Source organism: Macrobrachium nipponense, chromosome 16 (assembly GCF_015104395.2).
Source record: "Macrobrachium nipponense isolate FS-2020 chromosome 16, ASM1510439v2, whole genome shotgun sequence".
Classification (NCBI taxonomy): domain Eukaryota; kingdom Metazoa; phylum Arthropoda; class Malacostraca; order Decapoda; family Palaemonidae; genus Macrobrachium; species Macrobrachium nipponense.
The window spans coordinates 37909287-37925757 of NC_087209.1; the positions used below are offsets into that span (position 1 = coordinate 37909287).

At 33.5% G+C, this 16471-nt stretch overlaps 1 protein-coding gene across 1 annotated transcript in view; it reads right to left on the reverse strand.

The window, feature by feature from the left end:
• Window positions 1-6076: 6076 nt before the first annotated feature.
• The window catches only part of LOC135195676 (golgin subfamily A member 2-like), a 212058-nt gene continuing 201663 nt past the window's right edge, over window positions 6077-16471 (reverse strand). The window contains exon 18 of the mRNA XM_064222066.1: window positions 6077-12774. Coding sequence (XP_064078136.1) covers window positions 12461-12774 — 314 coding nt within the window. The 3' untranslated portion in view covers window positions 6077-12460. The remainder of the gene's footprint in view (window positions 12775-16471) is intronic.

Genomic DNA, 16471 nt, shown 5'->3' on the forward strand with positions numbered 1-16471 from the left:
TACCAAGGAAGTGGGAGGTTGTATTGTGTAGATTACGTATTGGCCATACGCGTTTAACTCACGGCTAGCCTAGATGGATGGGGAGAATGAGCCATTCTGTGATGATTGCTTAGTTCCACTGACTGTTAGGCATTTGCTGGTTGAGTGTCCCAGTCTAGTGGAACTTAGGAATCGTTTTTTAGCTTATAGTAGTGAAGCAGGTGGTAATTATAGCATGCCAAAACTGTTGGGAGAAAGCATGTGTGTTAATAAAGTTATCTCTTTTATCAAAGAAGCTGGTCTTCTCAAATATATCTGACAGCTGTGCTGTCTTAGTATATACTTTTTTCCCTTTTGGTTTTGTTTTATATTTTATTCAGATTAATTAACAATTCTTTTTATTAGAATTTTATTTGATCAGAATTTTATTCTTATTTTTATCAGATTTTTTTTTTAATCAAATTTATATGTATCTCTTTTAAAAATAAAATTTATAATATATTAAACAAGATTTTAAATAACGTTAAAAGATCACAATTAGCATTCGGCGTCGGTGACCCTGGTAGTTGTGACGCCAGAAAACCTACAATCAATCAATCAATCGACCGTACTACTTTATTAAGAATTTATCAGGCACTATGCTTGAGTAAGATTGATTATGGATCTCAGGTTTATGGCTCGGCATGTAAGACCTTGTTAGGCAAGCTGGATGTAGTACACAATATGGCATTGCGTATTTGTACAGGTGCTTTTAAAACGTCTCCTGTTGAGAGCCTTTATGTAGACTCTGGTTTTCCTCCTCTTTTCATTCGGAGGGAGGAACAAGGTCTCCGATATTTGTCAAGAGCACTAACCTCTCAATCTAATCCAAATTTTAAGTATATAAAACATCCTGTTGACAGAGCACCAACTAGACCTACATTGCCTAAGCCCCTTGAAATTAGATTAAACATCAGTGCGAGAGAGGTTGGCCTTATTCCTCCACTGGTTATGGAAACTACATTTTCTAAATTCCCTCCTTGGTGTAGGCCTCCTTTAGATATTTGCCAAGTTAGAGACAACAAAAAGATCAGTTCAAGTGTTCAGCTTAAAAGTAGCTTCTTGGCCCATGTTTCTGAGCATAGTAACTCGATTGCTGTATATACAGATGGATCAAAATCAGCAAATGGAGTTGGATGTTCTGTCATCGTCGGTGAGAGAACAATTAAAAAAAGCCTCCCTATTAAATTCTCAATTTTTAATGCAGAGATTTATGCTATTTTTAGCGTTTTGAAATTTATTTTTAGTACAGGTAGCACTGGGGACTCTTATATTATTTATTGTGATTCCCAGAGTTCCCTAGCTGCACTCCAGAAGTTGATGCCATCTAATCAACTCGTCCAAGAGGTGCAGGATTGGCTGGTCCTCCTGCATTCTCGAAAACACATCGGTGTGAAGTTTTGTTGGGTTCCCTCGCATGTGGGAATTAGTGGTAACGAGCTGGCTGATACAACCGCTAAGCAGGCAGCTTCCTCCCGGGCTTCCCACTCTGTGACGGGTTCCCTGTGAAGATTTCTTTTAAACTTTTTTAGTTAAATCCATTTTGTAGGGACTAAATGGCAGAATCACTGGGTCCAACCTTGGAATAGTAATTTAAAGCTGAAATCGATCAGACCTTCTGTTCATCCCTGGTCCCCTTCTGTTGGGATGGATAGAAGATCTAGTATAGTTTTAACGCGCCTGCGTATAGGGCATACGTTTTTAACTCACCGGTATCTTTTAACTAGTGGAGCAGAGAGGCAGGTTCCTCAATGCTCCAATTGTAATGTAGGCATTACAGTGAGGCATATATTTGTTGACTGTCCTCTTTATTTTAATCATAGACGTCGGTTTGGTTTCACCAACAAACCTTTGTCAGATATTTTAGGAGAGGGTGCTCCCGTAGAAGAGATTTTTAAATTTCTTAAGGAAATCCATTTGTTTAATGATATTTAATTGAGTATTTTTAATATGAAGTTTATTTTAATAATTTGGATTAATTATATGTGTACCTTTTTTAGTAAATATATCCTGTTGATATATATGCGCTGAATGGCCTTTGGCTCCGGCGCGTGGCAAATGGCCACAAATTTTATAAATTCAATTCAATTCCATTTGTATTATTTGCGTAAATCTGTCTCTTTCTGTTGGGTCCCTTCACATGTGGGGATTTGTGGAAACGAGATGGCAGATAGGGAAGCGAAAGCTGCTAGTGTCTCCTCAGAAACAGCCTTTAGTAAAGTGCCTCATACAGATCTAAAAGGTCCTTTTAGGTCTTATATTTTAAGCAAATGGCAAGAAAGATGGACTTCTCCTCATCTTGCCAATAATAGAAAGTACAGAAATATTAGAAATGATATATTGCCATGGCCTTCGTCTTTCCAGTCTGATAGGCGAACAGAAATAGTTTTAAGCAGACTGAGGATTGGGCACACTTATTTGACCCATCAGTTTATTTTAGAAGGGGGCAGCCTCCCAGAGTGTGCTTGCGGTGGCGAGATGCTAACAGTGGAGCACATTCTGGTTGCTTGCCCCAGATATTTTAACCAGAGAGAGAGATATCTTAGGGGTAAATCCCTTTGTGATATTTTGGGAGATGAAGCAGATATTTTTGCTCTCATCTCCTTTTTAAAGTCTATAAATATTTTTAATAACATTTAATTATTTTTTATCTATCACATCATAGATATATATACTTATTTATTAAGCATTTTCTTCGGTTATTTCTTCATTAATTCATTCATTTTTCATATGGTAATTTATATATGAACCATTTTCTTCATACACTTATTAACTCATTCATAATGTAATTTATTTAATCTCCATTACGGCGCTGAATGGCTTCTTTGGCCCCAGTGCCTGGGCTTTTGCCCTAAAACTCATACATCCATCCATCCATATATATATCTATACGTATATATGTACGTATATATATATATATATATATATATATATATATATATATATATATATATATATATATATATATATATATATATATATATATATATATATATATATATATATATATATATATATATATATATATATATATAAATATATATATAAATAAATATATATAAATAATATATATCAAATATATATAAATAAATATATATAAATCAATATATATAAATAAATATATAAATAAATATATAAATATAATATATATAAATAAATATATATATATATAAATATATATATAAATAAATAAATATATAAATAAATAAATATATATAATAATAAATATATAAATAAATATATATAAATAAATATATAAATAAATAAATATATATAAATATATATATAAATAAATAAATATATAAATATAAATAAATATATATATAAATATATATAAATAAATAAATATATAAATAAATATATAATATATAAATATATATAAATATATAAATATATATATAAATATATATATAAATATATATATAAATAATATATAAATAAATATATATATAAATAAATATATAATAAATATATATATAATATATATAAATATATATATATATATATATATTATATATATAAATATATATAAATATATATATATATATATAAATATATATATATATATATAAATAAATATATATATAAATATATATATATATATATATATATATAAATATATATATAAATATATATATATAATATATAAATATATATATAAATAAATATATATATAAATATATATAAATAAATATAATATATATAAATATATATAAATATATATATATAAATATATATATAAATATAAATATATAAATATATATAAATAATATATATATATATATATATAAATAAATATATATAAATAAATATATAAATAAATATATATAAATATCCCCCTCGATATGGGACCACCTTGACGTGGTGAGGGGGCTCTTGAACCCCAGGAATTAGTTCCCGGGTTTGAGTCCAAGAGTCTCATATTTTTTTGTATATTTTCATTTTGAGTAATATTGGAATTTTCCACCTTCTGTAAAATTTATTGGACCTGACGAATGGGAAAAGATATCATAGCTGGGATTGGGTTTATATCCGAAGCTAAATAGTGGGAGCTGTGGTAGGATCATCAACTACCCAATAATGTTCGGACCTGAGAGATATCAGATTGATAACTCAAGGGCGGAACTATTCTTCAGAGCTGGACCACGGATTCCAGGGGGGTCTGGTCCTGGGGATAGGACTCTCGGCATTCTTTCCGGTTTGCCCATAACATGGTTAGGGTGGGGAGGATTTTATTCTTGTAATATTCTCAGTCCTAGCAAGCGGGTTTGGCTTACATTTGCGCCACTCTAACCATGTTGTGCCATCCCCAGTGGGGTAGGGTAGGGACACGGACATTTTGGGAGTCGGCTCTCACTTGTGCTGGTGGAAGAATAAACTTTATGAAAGGCTGATGATATTTTTTTAATATAAAGCTTATATGACTAGTAACCACAAGGATTCTAGTACCCCTGGTCCCTTTGATGATGATTTGGCACAGATGACGACCTGTGACATGAACTTGACCGTGGATATGGAATGCTCCAGTGGTGGTACTACCTCTCAGGGTAGTCATCACAAATTGAAAAGAAACCATTGTGGGAAGACAGTGGATAATTTGAGGGTGTTGCAAGTAAAGCACATTCCCTTTTTACAAGATAATACTTTGCCTTGTACTACTCAATTAAGCAATTTTGGTTAGATAGCCTCCCATCCTTAAGGGGCCTAATGGAGTGAATGCCGACTTGTTGAGGCTGGTAAAAGTCCTTGGAGAACTTTCTAATTAGATAACTTACTTTAGTGCCATGTGTCATCAGTTCACCAAGATCAGGTCCAACGGTGATGACAACTATTTCACATCATTTGACCACAACAGGTACTTCAACTCCTGTGGTTGGAGAGGCATGGTTCAACCCCACCCTGAATCAAAAACAGCATGTAGTAAAAACATGGTAGTTTTCCTAATGGTGTTTACCAAGGAGATATTAGTTCAAGAGCAAGGAGTTAGAATTAATTTTAAAACTGAGCAACCTCATTGTTTGTTTTTTTGCTTGTTTGTATGGTGTTTTCACATTGCATGGAACCAGTGGTTCTTCAGCATCAGGACCAATGGCTTGACACGACTTCCGAACCACGTCGAGAGTGAACTTCTGTCACCAGAAATATTCATCTCTCACACCTCAATGGAATGCCCGAAAATCAAAGTTGCGGCCACCAAGGTGACAGGCCAAGACCATACCGATCATGCCACTGAGGAGCTTTAACCCCAGGGAGACAAAATTTATCTGGGTGCTCTGAACTTGTATTTTTTTAATCTGCCTTTTGGAATGAAAGACATCATTACTTTATCATAATTCATTGCCTTCTCTTTTCACACAAGGCACTCCATCAACCTTTTTCCATTTTCTTGATACAATCCCCTAGAGGAAACAACATCATGACAAAGGCAGTACAGTTGGAAAGCACTGATGTTTCATGACATGGTTTACTACCAATAATGATCTAAATTCACTTCTAACCAGGCAGCTGAACAGGTATGCTTTGTAAGGGATTATTTCTCCAAAGTGACCTTGGCATTGGGGAGGATTTTTACCACTAAAGTCTTACTCCGGTTATCCTTTTTGTTAGTGTCAATTTTCTTCACAGTTGTAGAGATACTACAGCCTTGAACACTTGTTTCCTCTGTTGAAACTGAGTTTAACTCAAAGTTTCTACTGTACTTCAGTTAGGGAAAAGCAACAATTCTACATTAATAATAACCTTCCATCTTGAAAATTGACAATCCTGTCAATTCCTCTTAGTCTTCACCAAGAGATTATATATTACATGTGACTTCTAGATGTAGTATCATTCACACTAGACTGCTCTAAAAATTGTGAACCAATGCTTGTGTGTATGGGCTCATTTTATCACTTGTTTGTTACGTGATAATCGTTGAGACAATCAGCTGCAGCCTGCAGAAGACTGCTTTCTATCAGAAAATATTCCTGACAAAAATTACCTACTACTTTGGGTTCAGAGTATTAGGAGCACTTGCATAAAGTACAACTCACCATTAAGAATAAAGAAAACAAGTGGAAACTAGATGCATATTCATTTTTTATTACAAAATATTAAATGCAAATTCACAAATAAATATTACAAAATTGTTACCTAAGCAATACACCTTGGTCTATAAAACTGTTAACAGGAGAGCACCTCTTTGGAAAAACTGACATGGCAGCAGGCTACTGATAAGTTGAAACAGCATTTATATAAACTGCTGAATTTGATAAACCTACAGCTGATAATAAATTTTAAAAGGACGACTTTTAATCATATTAAAAGTTTTAGGACAAGACTGTAAGGTCTTAAAAGTTTGTCTTAACTATATTGAGCTTTGGCAAATACTACAAAGAGCATCAAATTTTTAATGAAATTTCAAATTTTACAAAACATGCAACATACAGCACACACCTTACTGCTGTGCTGCAACATCAACAATAAAATATTTGAAAGATGTAACAACTGTGTTTGCACTGCCTATAGTTTGTCCGACATCATAAGGAAATAATAACCAAGAACTCCTGTCTGTCGTACACCTGCACTAAACACCATTCCCACTGAATAGCTCTTGTTTCTAATTACTGTATTGTGATAAGAGGCCTTAACAACTGATAAAATTTGTAATTATATAATTCAGTATCATTTATTTCAGTCTTTCTTAGGCAAAAACATAATTACATAAAACAGAAGCACCTTCAAAACCAATATTTACATTTAGATTGTTTTACTTGGCCCAATGGTTCAATAACAAAAGTTTTCACTAATAGGAAAATACTCTCATGCTATTAAGGACCAACTTGTAAAATCTGAAATAAATAGCATTTTTTTAATAAAACTTTAGGACTCACTTATCACAGTGAAAATAGGAAATATTTATAAAATGCAAGTAAAGACATTTATCTTGTAGAAGAGCTTGTCTCGATAGAAATTAAATATATAACAACAACAGATTTACCGCTTAGTCTGGCATAAAAATAATGTTACCTTGCTTCCTGCAGATTGCAGTGAAAGTGATTTAAACCAGAAACCTACTCTCAAGTTACTGTATTGTACTAGTATTCAAGTGAATAAAGTAGGAGGAGGAAGAATAAAGAGAAGAGGTCATTCTTCAGACAATACTTGCTGCTGAAGGAGAAAGAGAAAATACGATAATCCTTCAACTTGAAGACCTCAAATGATCAGACTTCTGTTTAACGTCATTATGAAGCTAAACAGAATTGTCAAGTGTGGTCAAGTTTAGGCTTTAAACATATTTGGAATTCCTATTACTTGTGATATCTTGAATGTACAGGTGTAGGCTGTACTATATTGTTTTTGTTACTTGTCAGATAGACGTGCTTAAAACTGGCAAGTCGAGGGGCAATTGTATTCACCATTTCTACAGACCTTAGTGAATGAAATTAAAAGAACCAGACCACTCTACTGAATAGCAAATACATCAAATACAAAAAAGGATATGCAATACAGATTAGACAATCCATAATATTACTACCAGTTGCATTAGGGATATTATCAATTGCTTTAGAACCCTGTACTGAGTCCAGTATACAGCATCATGCCTTTTATAGATAAGGATTACCGAGGGTTTTTTGCGATGTCCTTTTGGTCCCCAAAACTGCAATTAGCCACTCGGCCTTAAAAAAAATAAATAAAACAAATAAAGGCAAGCCTTTCAGCCTGTCATATCACAACAATTATCAGCAATATTACGATGGGTTTTTAGCTAGTCTACCATTTTAGGTAATTTATTTTGAAGATCTTTTGAAATGAATGTATTAGTGTAAAGAACACGTTGGCTTAGGAATTGTTATTAGCTATAAAATATACTGAATGTTAACATAGCAGGTTTACTGCATGATCTGTTACTTTAAACATTTTCAATGGCAGGCCCAAATTACAGAACGCCTGATAAGTTGAGTGCCTCCTTGAAGCGTCCAGAAGTGATTTACAGCGATGGTATGTTAAAATTATATTTTCTTATGAAATCTTACCACAAAATATTCAACTTAACAATGCTTTGAAAAATAAGTATTTAAGAGGAAGTTTTCTATTTACCAAAATCTCATAAAGCACTGTAAACTCTTTTATTTGAATATTTTAACAAGTGCATGTTCATCATTGTACTTATTATTCCCCAAAAACTATTACTCCTTTATTTACACTGAAATTCAAACTACAGTTCATTAAATAGTAGTTCAATGTTTTCAGGAATAAAGTAATCTTAGATTCTGCAGGTTTGTGATTCTTTCAAGTTGAATAAAGCCTCTGGATTTGGCATGTAAGACTCATCTGAAGTATTTTATTAATGTTAACACCTAACTTGTAATATCATGGACACCCAAAATCCAGATTACTTTGATGTACACACTAATGTAAGCACTGTATCATGGCAGTGGTGCCAATGGGACTTCCTGGCTGAGACTGCCGAGTAAAATCCAAACCAGGCATTCTAGAGAATAACTTAACATACTTTCATTTCTATGTATGAGACTACTGTCAAAATCAGTACACTATTGGTTTCAAGGCCTGACCATGGCTTCCAACATCAGTAATCCAGCTTAATGGCGAGTTCATCACATACCTGATGAAAATTCAGACCAGTTCCCTAAGTAACAAGCTTGAAAATCCACACCACAAATGCAAATTAAATATATGATACTCTAAGAGCAAATTACAGGTATCAGAGATGATTTTCTGAGAAATCAGTGAAGTTGAATCCACCAACTAGACATCAGAATAAACTGGTTGATTTGCAAAACTTAATTGACCAAGTTCCCATCCTTGAATTTGGGCAGAGGCAGTTCACATATATTTGGTCTAATTGCTTTTAACCCTTTTAACAGGGCTAAAAAATAAATATGCAGCACCCCAGGCTGGGGAAACTTTGAGGTCGGCCAATTTAGAAGAAAATATGTCAATGGAAAGAGGAAGATAAGCAAATGCACAAGGTGTACGAAAAAAAAAAATTCTCCCTACCTTCCACGATTAGTTGAAAAAGATTATACTGTTATACAACCACTTGTGGGGCCTCTTTTACAAGACAATCATAAATTTTACCAAGTTACACATGTTTTTTCTAATAAATAATTTTTTTATTTTGTAAAACTCGTACAATACCAAAACAGTTAAGAACTAAAATCAGTAACAAATTCTGAGTATTTTGTTGCAAAATATTTACATAAATTTACTAGGATTGAAGATGCAGTAACTTTTTTTTGATTAGTATGTCTTGTCCAAAATATTTCTTTGCAGAATTACAATAACAACTGACATACTATCACAAAAGATAAGAACTAAAACCAACAGCAACCCCTGGGTATATTTGAGCAAATTTATAAAAAAAAATGTCTAACACACTCATGAGTTGCTTGCTTCCTTGATCTTGGCCTGTCTAAAATTGTCATTAGTGAAATTATGGGCTATAGAACTAAAGGAACTTCTTTCTGCCCGATTTCCCCAAATCGATGGAATGTAATATTGATGCCCACCATGAGTGAATCTGTCCACCACTCAAAACCTGTTATTGCTACTCATATGAAGGTATCAGTCCATTAAGGGTTAAATATACAGCAATTCTAAAGCATGTCCAATGTAGCAGAGCATCTCACTAGTTCTTAACCACAAACTTAGCAGATATAAATAGTATTTGCGAAAGTTTGTCAACTGATAAACAAGTGAGCTTAATCTGCATTCAACATTAGTACTACTATCTCAGTAACTTGGCTCCAGAACTTTTTCAAAACCCTGATCAGCATTCAAAATTAATAAAGCTATCTCAGTAACTTTGCTCCACAACTTTCTCAAAACCATTATACTTGCATGATTCATTGGTAAAGTATTAAGTGGGTATTACTATCTTCTAAGAGAGCTGTTTTTATGGCTTAAACTAAATTGTAATTTACAGTTCTTTGGCACTTCACTAAAAAGAATGTTTTTTAATCAAATGTCTGACTAACCATACTCACAGTGGGTGTGGAATTCTTACTTGCCATGATTTTGAAGCTGCACTTTGTCATTAAGCAACATGTATCCAGTCTGGTACTCTAATTCACAAAAATTATATTGTTTGCTTCTTACTACTTTGATTAATGCGTTCCTAAACTCTTAAGATGTCATCACAGCATTTTGAATCTAGTACTGTCTTGTGGAAGATTCTGAACTTTTAGAAATAAGAAATGAATAATCCATGAGTGAGATACTACAACTGCTGAATCTATCAAATATACTGAATTCTCTCAGGTGGATAGTTGTGTAGTTTCTAATAGATCTCCAGATAATTCATCTACTCTTGGTAACGTACAGCTTCAAGTTTTCATTTTCTCCTTGCAGAAAAATTACTTTCCTGAATGTCATAATACCATGACTTTCTCTACAAAATGTAACACAGTACAGCTAATGCTCGGAAATTTACAATCGAAGCCACATGACTAAACAATCATGTGAAGAGAGGGTTGTCCTATCCACAAGCAGGGCTAATACATTCCCTTCTCATCTGAAAACTTCTTGAGCTTCATGATAATCTTAAGATTAGTCATGTGAGATCTTTAATAGTTCATAAGGCTCATATACTATAATTAATAGCATACTAAACTGTCATTAAATTTTGTAAACAAAACCTAGTCGGATCTCTCTTCTATCCAACCTTGATTTTTAATAGACAAGGCCTTTTTAAATAGTGTGCGCTTTATACGTATGTAAGCCTTTCCCTATACAAGTTTAGAAAGATAATAAATGTATTAAGCATATTGCAAATGTCTGTAACAAGCTGGTGCCTTTTACACATTATCAGTCAACTAAGCCAAATATCTCGCACGAATCTAAAGATTAGCATACACTGCAAAACCAGTTTTCATTAACTAATTCGTGTTAATCTTACAGAATTGCAGCTGTTAGAAATTTTATGTTCTGAGAACAGTAGCCTCCTTATCAAGTATCATCAGCATTTAGATGTCAATTATAAATGCATAATTTCTCTTACAATATTCACTGCACATATTTTCTAATAAGTCCTACATATTGAAATATACTCAAAAGGTATAATGTTAATAAATTAATTGAAAGAGAGCCATATGGCCATATATAACATGCTTTTACCAATAACCCAAGTGGAGATTTTTAGCATTACAAAAGCATACATTCCACATTGGAAAGTGAGATACATGTACTATATCTAAAATCTGTTTTCAGCCAATATTCTTGTGACAAAAAAATGTAAGAGTTGTCTTAATCTTACCTTTTTATCTTATCTTTTTTTTCTGTCACTTCATAAAAATACTGTCTGAAAACCAACATTAAATTACTCAATGTTATTGAATTTATAGTAGTACACACAGTAATACAAAAAATCCCCACTGGATTATTGGTAGAAGCTGTCACAGATGGCCATATATGGCTCTTTAAACTAACTTATTTTCATTATATGTATTATACTTTAAATATATTTTACCATCATAGAGCTTATTAGATAATAAGTGAAATTATGCATTTATAATTATAATCTACAGTATATGCTATCATCTATTTGCCCTCTTACGTCAAGTAATAAATTATTAATGGAAAGTCTAAGTTATTGCCATGCTTTGCTATACATGTATATGTATTATTAATTGAAGACAGTAACAAAATTATCCACAATGAAGATAATACATACCAGCATTTCAGTCTGCTACAGTACAATATAAAATCTATTTAAAAAAATAAAATACAAACATAAAAGATGGGTAATTGCCAGGATAACCTATTTATTGCATACACTGAACTTTAATAGTACTGTTACTTTCATTTACCTCTCCATTTTCTAAATACTTGGTTGAAATGCTAAGTTCTCTGGTTACACCTTGATTTGCCAAGTTATGAATATTTCACTCAATCAGCAACTCACTGTTTGCTGACAATTCATTTGAAGCTACCATAGGAGGAACTGGTAACCTGCAATTATCAATTGTGAAATACAAATGGAAATGCTATGTACACCTCAAAAATGTATGAAACAATGATGCCACATCAATTCCCTGATGTATTAAGATGGTAATGCTTCCTGATTATAAAAGACCCTGAGAAAACAAGAGCCTTGTTTCAAGTGTTTCAATATGATCTTTCTTTTTGTGGTAGTAAAATAATGTCACTGGGGTATGGGGTTCAGAAAGTCAATTTAGGCTGCACCTTAAGTTTCATCATAGCATTACTTGGTAGCACATACATACTAGAAAAAACATAAAATTACACTTTGATATCAACTAAAGAATTTAAGTACAAAACCATTACAACTTCCAAGATGTCCCAGAAAGGTGACCAAGAAATGTAAATTTTAAAATTAGTTACTGGCAAGATAAGGCCCTTCATTATACAGTAACAATAACTTTGCTATAACAAAATATCTCAGCACATACTTTGATAGAAACATAAATTTATACAAATCTCAAACAGTTATTAACTTCCCTGAACAGAGTGGACATGGGTGGAACTTCTGAAGACCACAGTGTTCCATCTGGCTAGTGGCTTCCATTTCATTAAGCAAATCTAATATTCTTTGAACAGTTGGACTCTTTGCTGTTGTATCTTTACCCTTAGCTGGTAATTCTTGTGCTCCATTGATGTGGAAAGTACTTTCAGCATTTGACTCGGATGTAGACGATTTTCCACTTTCATTCTCCTCTTCTGCTGGCTTTTCAGAAGGCTCCTCTGCTACTTCAACATGATTTTCTTCAGTAGTAGTACCATTCACTACTGGATCTGTAAAAGGGCAAAAATGATTGTGTAAAAACACTGAAGAGATGCTTTGAGACAAAGTTGATATAGTATACCTAATAATAAATACGTACATTGTTCTCTTTGTCTCTAGGTGGATGGAGTTGTTTGTAGACAAAATTTGCCACTGCTAGTCTATAATTTTTAGACTTCTTCCATCCATTGGAACCCAAGCAAGAAGACACATTACTACTATAACTATAGGTGGTTGGGGTAATATCAGATACTAATATTACGTAATCTTGAATTAGGCTAAGTTAGATATTGGGATACAAGGATAGGTTTGTTGAGGTAGGGATAAGATTGAGTACGTTGTGTAATGTAATATTAAGGTAATAAATTAGGTTAAGGAAAATTGGCGTTTGATTTGCTAACCTTCCAATTTGTTTCCACTATCCCTCTTCAATTGTGTAAAGAAGGCCCCTACATATTTTTGGTGCTCAACATAGGGATCTCTGATAGTCAAGTAAGAGTGGGGTACACAACTGGAGATGATGGCAGAGGGAGCAGGTTTGGAAAGTGTTGGGTTAGGTTTAATGGAGTAAGATTTGGAATGGATGCTAGACAGGCTGATGTTGGGTTTTAGTATTATTGGCATGAGAATTTCTAGTCTATGTCAATATTATGTTTGCTTGTTATTATGCTGATTGGTGTTTTGATTTTTAGTTACATTTGAGAAACAGTGGCATTTTGATGGATTACTGACTCCCCTTACTTTTAGCTCGAGTCTAGGTTCTTTAACTGCCATTCCTGTTCATTTATTAACAACTGAAGCTCTGTGTTACATTGGTAAAAGGAGCACTCCTTAGGCCCCGTCCACACGACTGAGCTTTGCTCGACTAACTTTGTTCGATGTGACGTCAGAAGCGGAGAAACCACAGCAAAGTTCTGACTTTTCTCGCTGTTTCTCCGCTTCTGACATCACATCGGACAAAGTTCGTCGACCAAAGCTCCACCGTGTGGACGGGGCCTAAGATTTAGCATGATGGGCTAGCCCACAACTGACACATTTTGGGGTGGTTACAGTTCCAATCTGTGATATGGTTATACAATGCACAGACTGCACATATTGCATTATTATGCATTTTTTGTATTTGTCCATACTTTGAGTACTGTGTACATTGTAGTGGTTTAGGAATAAATGGATGAACTTCTCTATTTTGCCTGAGAATTTTGATTTTAAATGGGAGGTCTTGGCCTGTAAATTTTATTTTGGCATGTTAATGTCTTTATTTTTGTCTTTCCTACTTGGAATGGAGTATATTTCTAGATTGAGAAAATTGTTATACCTCAATTTTAAGGAGTCTAGTAGTAGTTATTTTGAAGGAAGTTTTTCTTGTTTGTTGTTGGGTAGAATTACTGTACCTTGTACATAATAATTCAGTGTTTTGTGGCTTGTAATTGTTTTAATATTATTTATTTCTGTTATATTTAAAAAGGCAGTGGATTGCTTTTTGTTCGTTACTTGAATTAACCATTCAATATCTTTGCTGTGTCTACATTCCATGTTCTGTGTTGGATACATGTGAGATTTGTATGTCGAGTAATTTGTTTTCTAATATAGCTGTTGAAATTTTGTTTTCAGTTTTGAGGACTAGAAATCTTGACTAGTTATCTGGTCCAAAGAGGTCATCAAAATATACCAATGTGGTATTCAGTCAGTGATTTTTATTTCTTTTTGTCCTTGTTTTATGTGTCGCTTGTCTATTAGAATTACTATATTTTTGTTTTGATGGGAGGATTAATTGTCTCTAATTCAGAATTTTTGTTATTACATATGGTTCCTTAGTTATGATATTGGAGTTTACCAATTGGTTTTTGTTTCTTTTTCAATTTCTATGCACCCTCATGGGTGTTCTGAATTTGATATTTTACCTGGAACAGAGTGTTCCCTTGTATTATTTTCGTTGTTTGAAGCTGTACCATGGAGATTCAGGAGTGATGTGCCAATAGTCATCAAATATGCTGGAATTTTTCCATCATAGGCCCAGGGGTACTCAAATCTTCAAGCTCACTAATCATATAAACAATGGAAACAAATTAACATCTTGGAAAATATATAATTGGCTTTTCATGAAATTAAATCTTTCGTCAATGGCACGTGAGAAATGACTCCCAAATGTCCGCATCCCTAACCTACCCCAAATGTGGGAGATGGCATATCATGATTAGTATGGACCAAGTTTAAGCAAAACCCGCTTGCTAGAGTATTAAGATAATACAATTATCACATCACATTATGTACAAATTGCACAGAATGCTGAGAATTCTATTCCTAGAACCAGGCACCCCTGGAATCTGTGGTCCAGCTCCACAGAATAGTTCTGCCTGAAAAAACAGGTCCAAACATTGAACATTGTCAAGTAGATGATGGATCTACCACAGTTCTCACTACTTAACTTAAGATTTAACTTCACGTCAAGGCATGGCATGTTTTCTTATTTATTAATTTGTAAAATTTTGACAAAAGTGAAATATTTCACAAATATTAATCGAAAAATATATAATGTTATATGGGACCCTTGGGTTCAAACCTCAAACCTAAGAACAAAAAAATCCATAGGTTGGAGAGCTCCTCACCACGTCAAGGTGGTCCCAAGTTGAGGGGGAGTACAGTGCACAGCACAAAAATTTGGTAAAATATTTGAATGTGAAATTTAACATGAGTGATCTGATGTGGTCATTACAGCCACTGAACTAGTCTTTATAGCCAAGAGGTGGCACAATATACTTTTCATGAACAAATATATTCTGTGTTGTTCTCTGCTGCTGTCTTAAATGTTGGTTTACTAATGCATTATTATTATTATTTCAGTTAGTATATTCAGAAAATGAAATCTGCTCATATAGAAGAAGCCCACATGAAATTCAAGCTTCCAAAGAATATGATGTTCATTTGGAAGAAGTAAGAGGAGGTAAAGGGAAATACCAAAGGAAGAGATCCCACTTATTAACAAAAGAAAAAATAAATTAATAAATACATAAAAATGTATTGAAATGCACGGAAAATAGTATTAGGAATGCATTGCACATTCACTTCCATTGGTGTTCCAACTGCACGATATCATCCTCTGGGAGGCTGTTCCAGAGATCAATGGTGTGAGGAATAAAGGACCTCTGGAACTGAGAAGTTTCACAGCGAGTACATTCACTGCATATTGATGTTGCTGTTCAGCGAACCTGGTTGCTCTCGGCAGGTAAAGGGGATCAGGGATCAACTGTGAATGTGTAAGATCTCTGTTGAAATACAACTTATCAGCAAGAGACCATCTGTCTATGGTCCAAGTCATAACTGCTACTAGTATTAGGAAATAGAAACCTACCACCACGAACCACTATCTAAGAGAGACAAATCTCTACCAGAAACAGACATCCACACCAAAGAACAGTATTCTAGTAAAGGAAACACAAATGACCTAAAACAAGACTTTGATTTCATCCCTCTAGTAAGTATTGGGCCTTATGAACAATACCTAACTTTTGTGTGTCATTTGCTGAAACTTTCATTAGACATTTCTCAAAAGTTAAATGTGAGTCAAAAGTTACACCTCTAATAGTTAAAGCTTGAGACTCATTCAGCCAAGTTCCATCCACTTAAAGAGGAGGATGGGGTGGGAAATCTGTACAAAATCTGCTAATCAATACCATTTTTGTTTCACTGAATAGTATTTTTGTTTTGCTG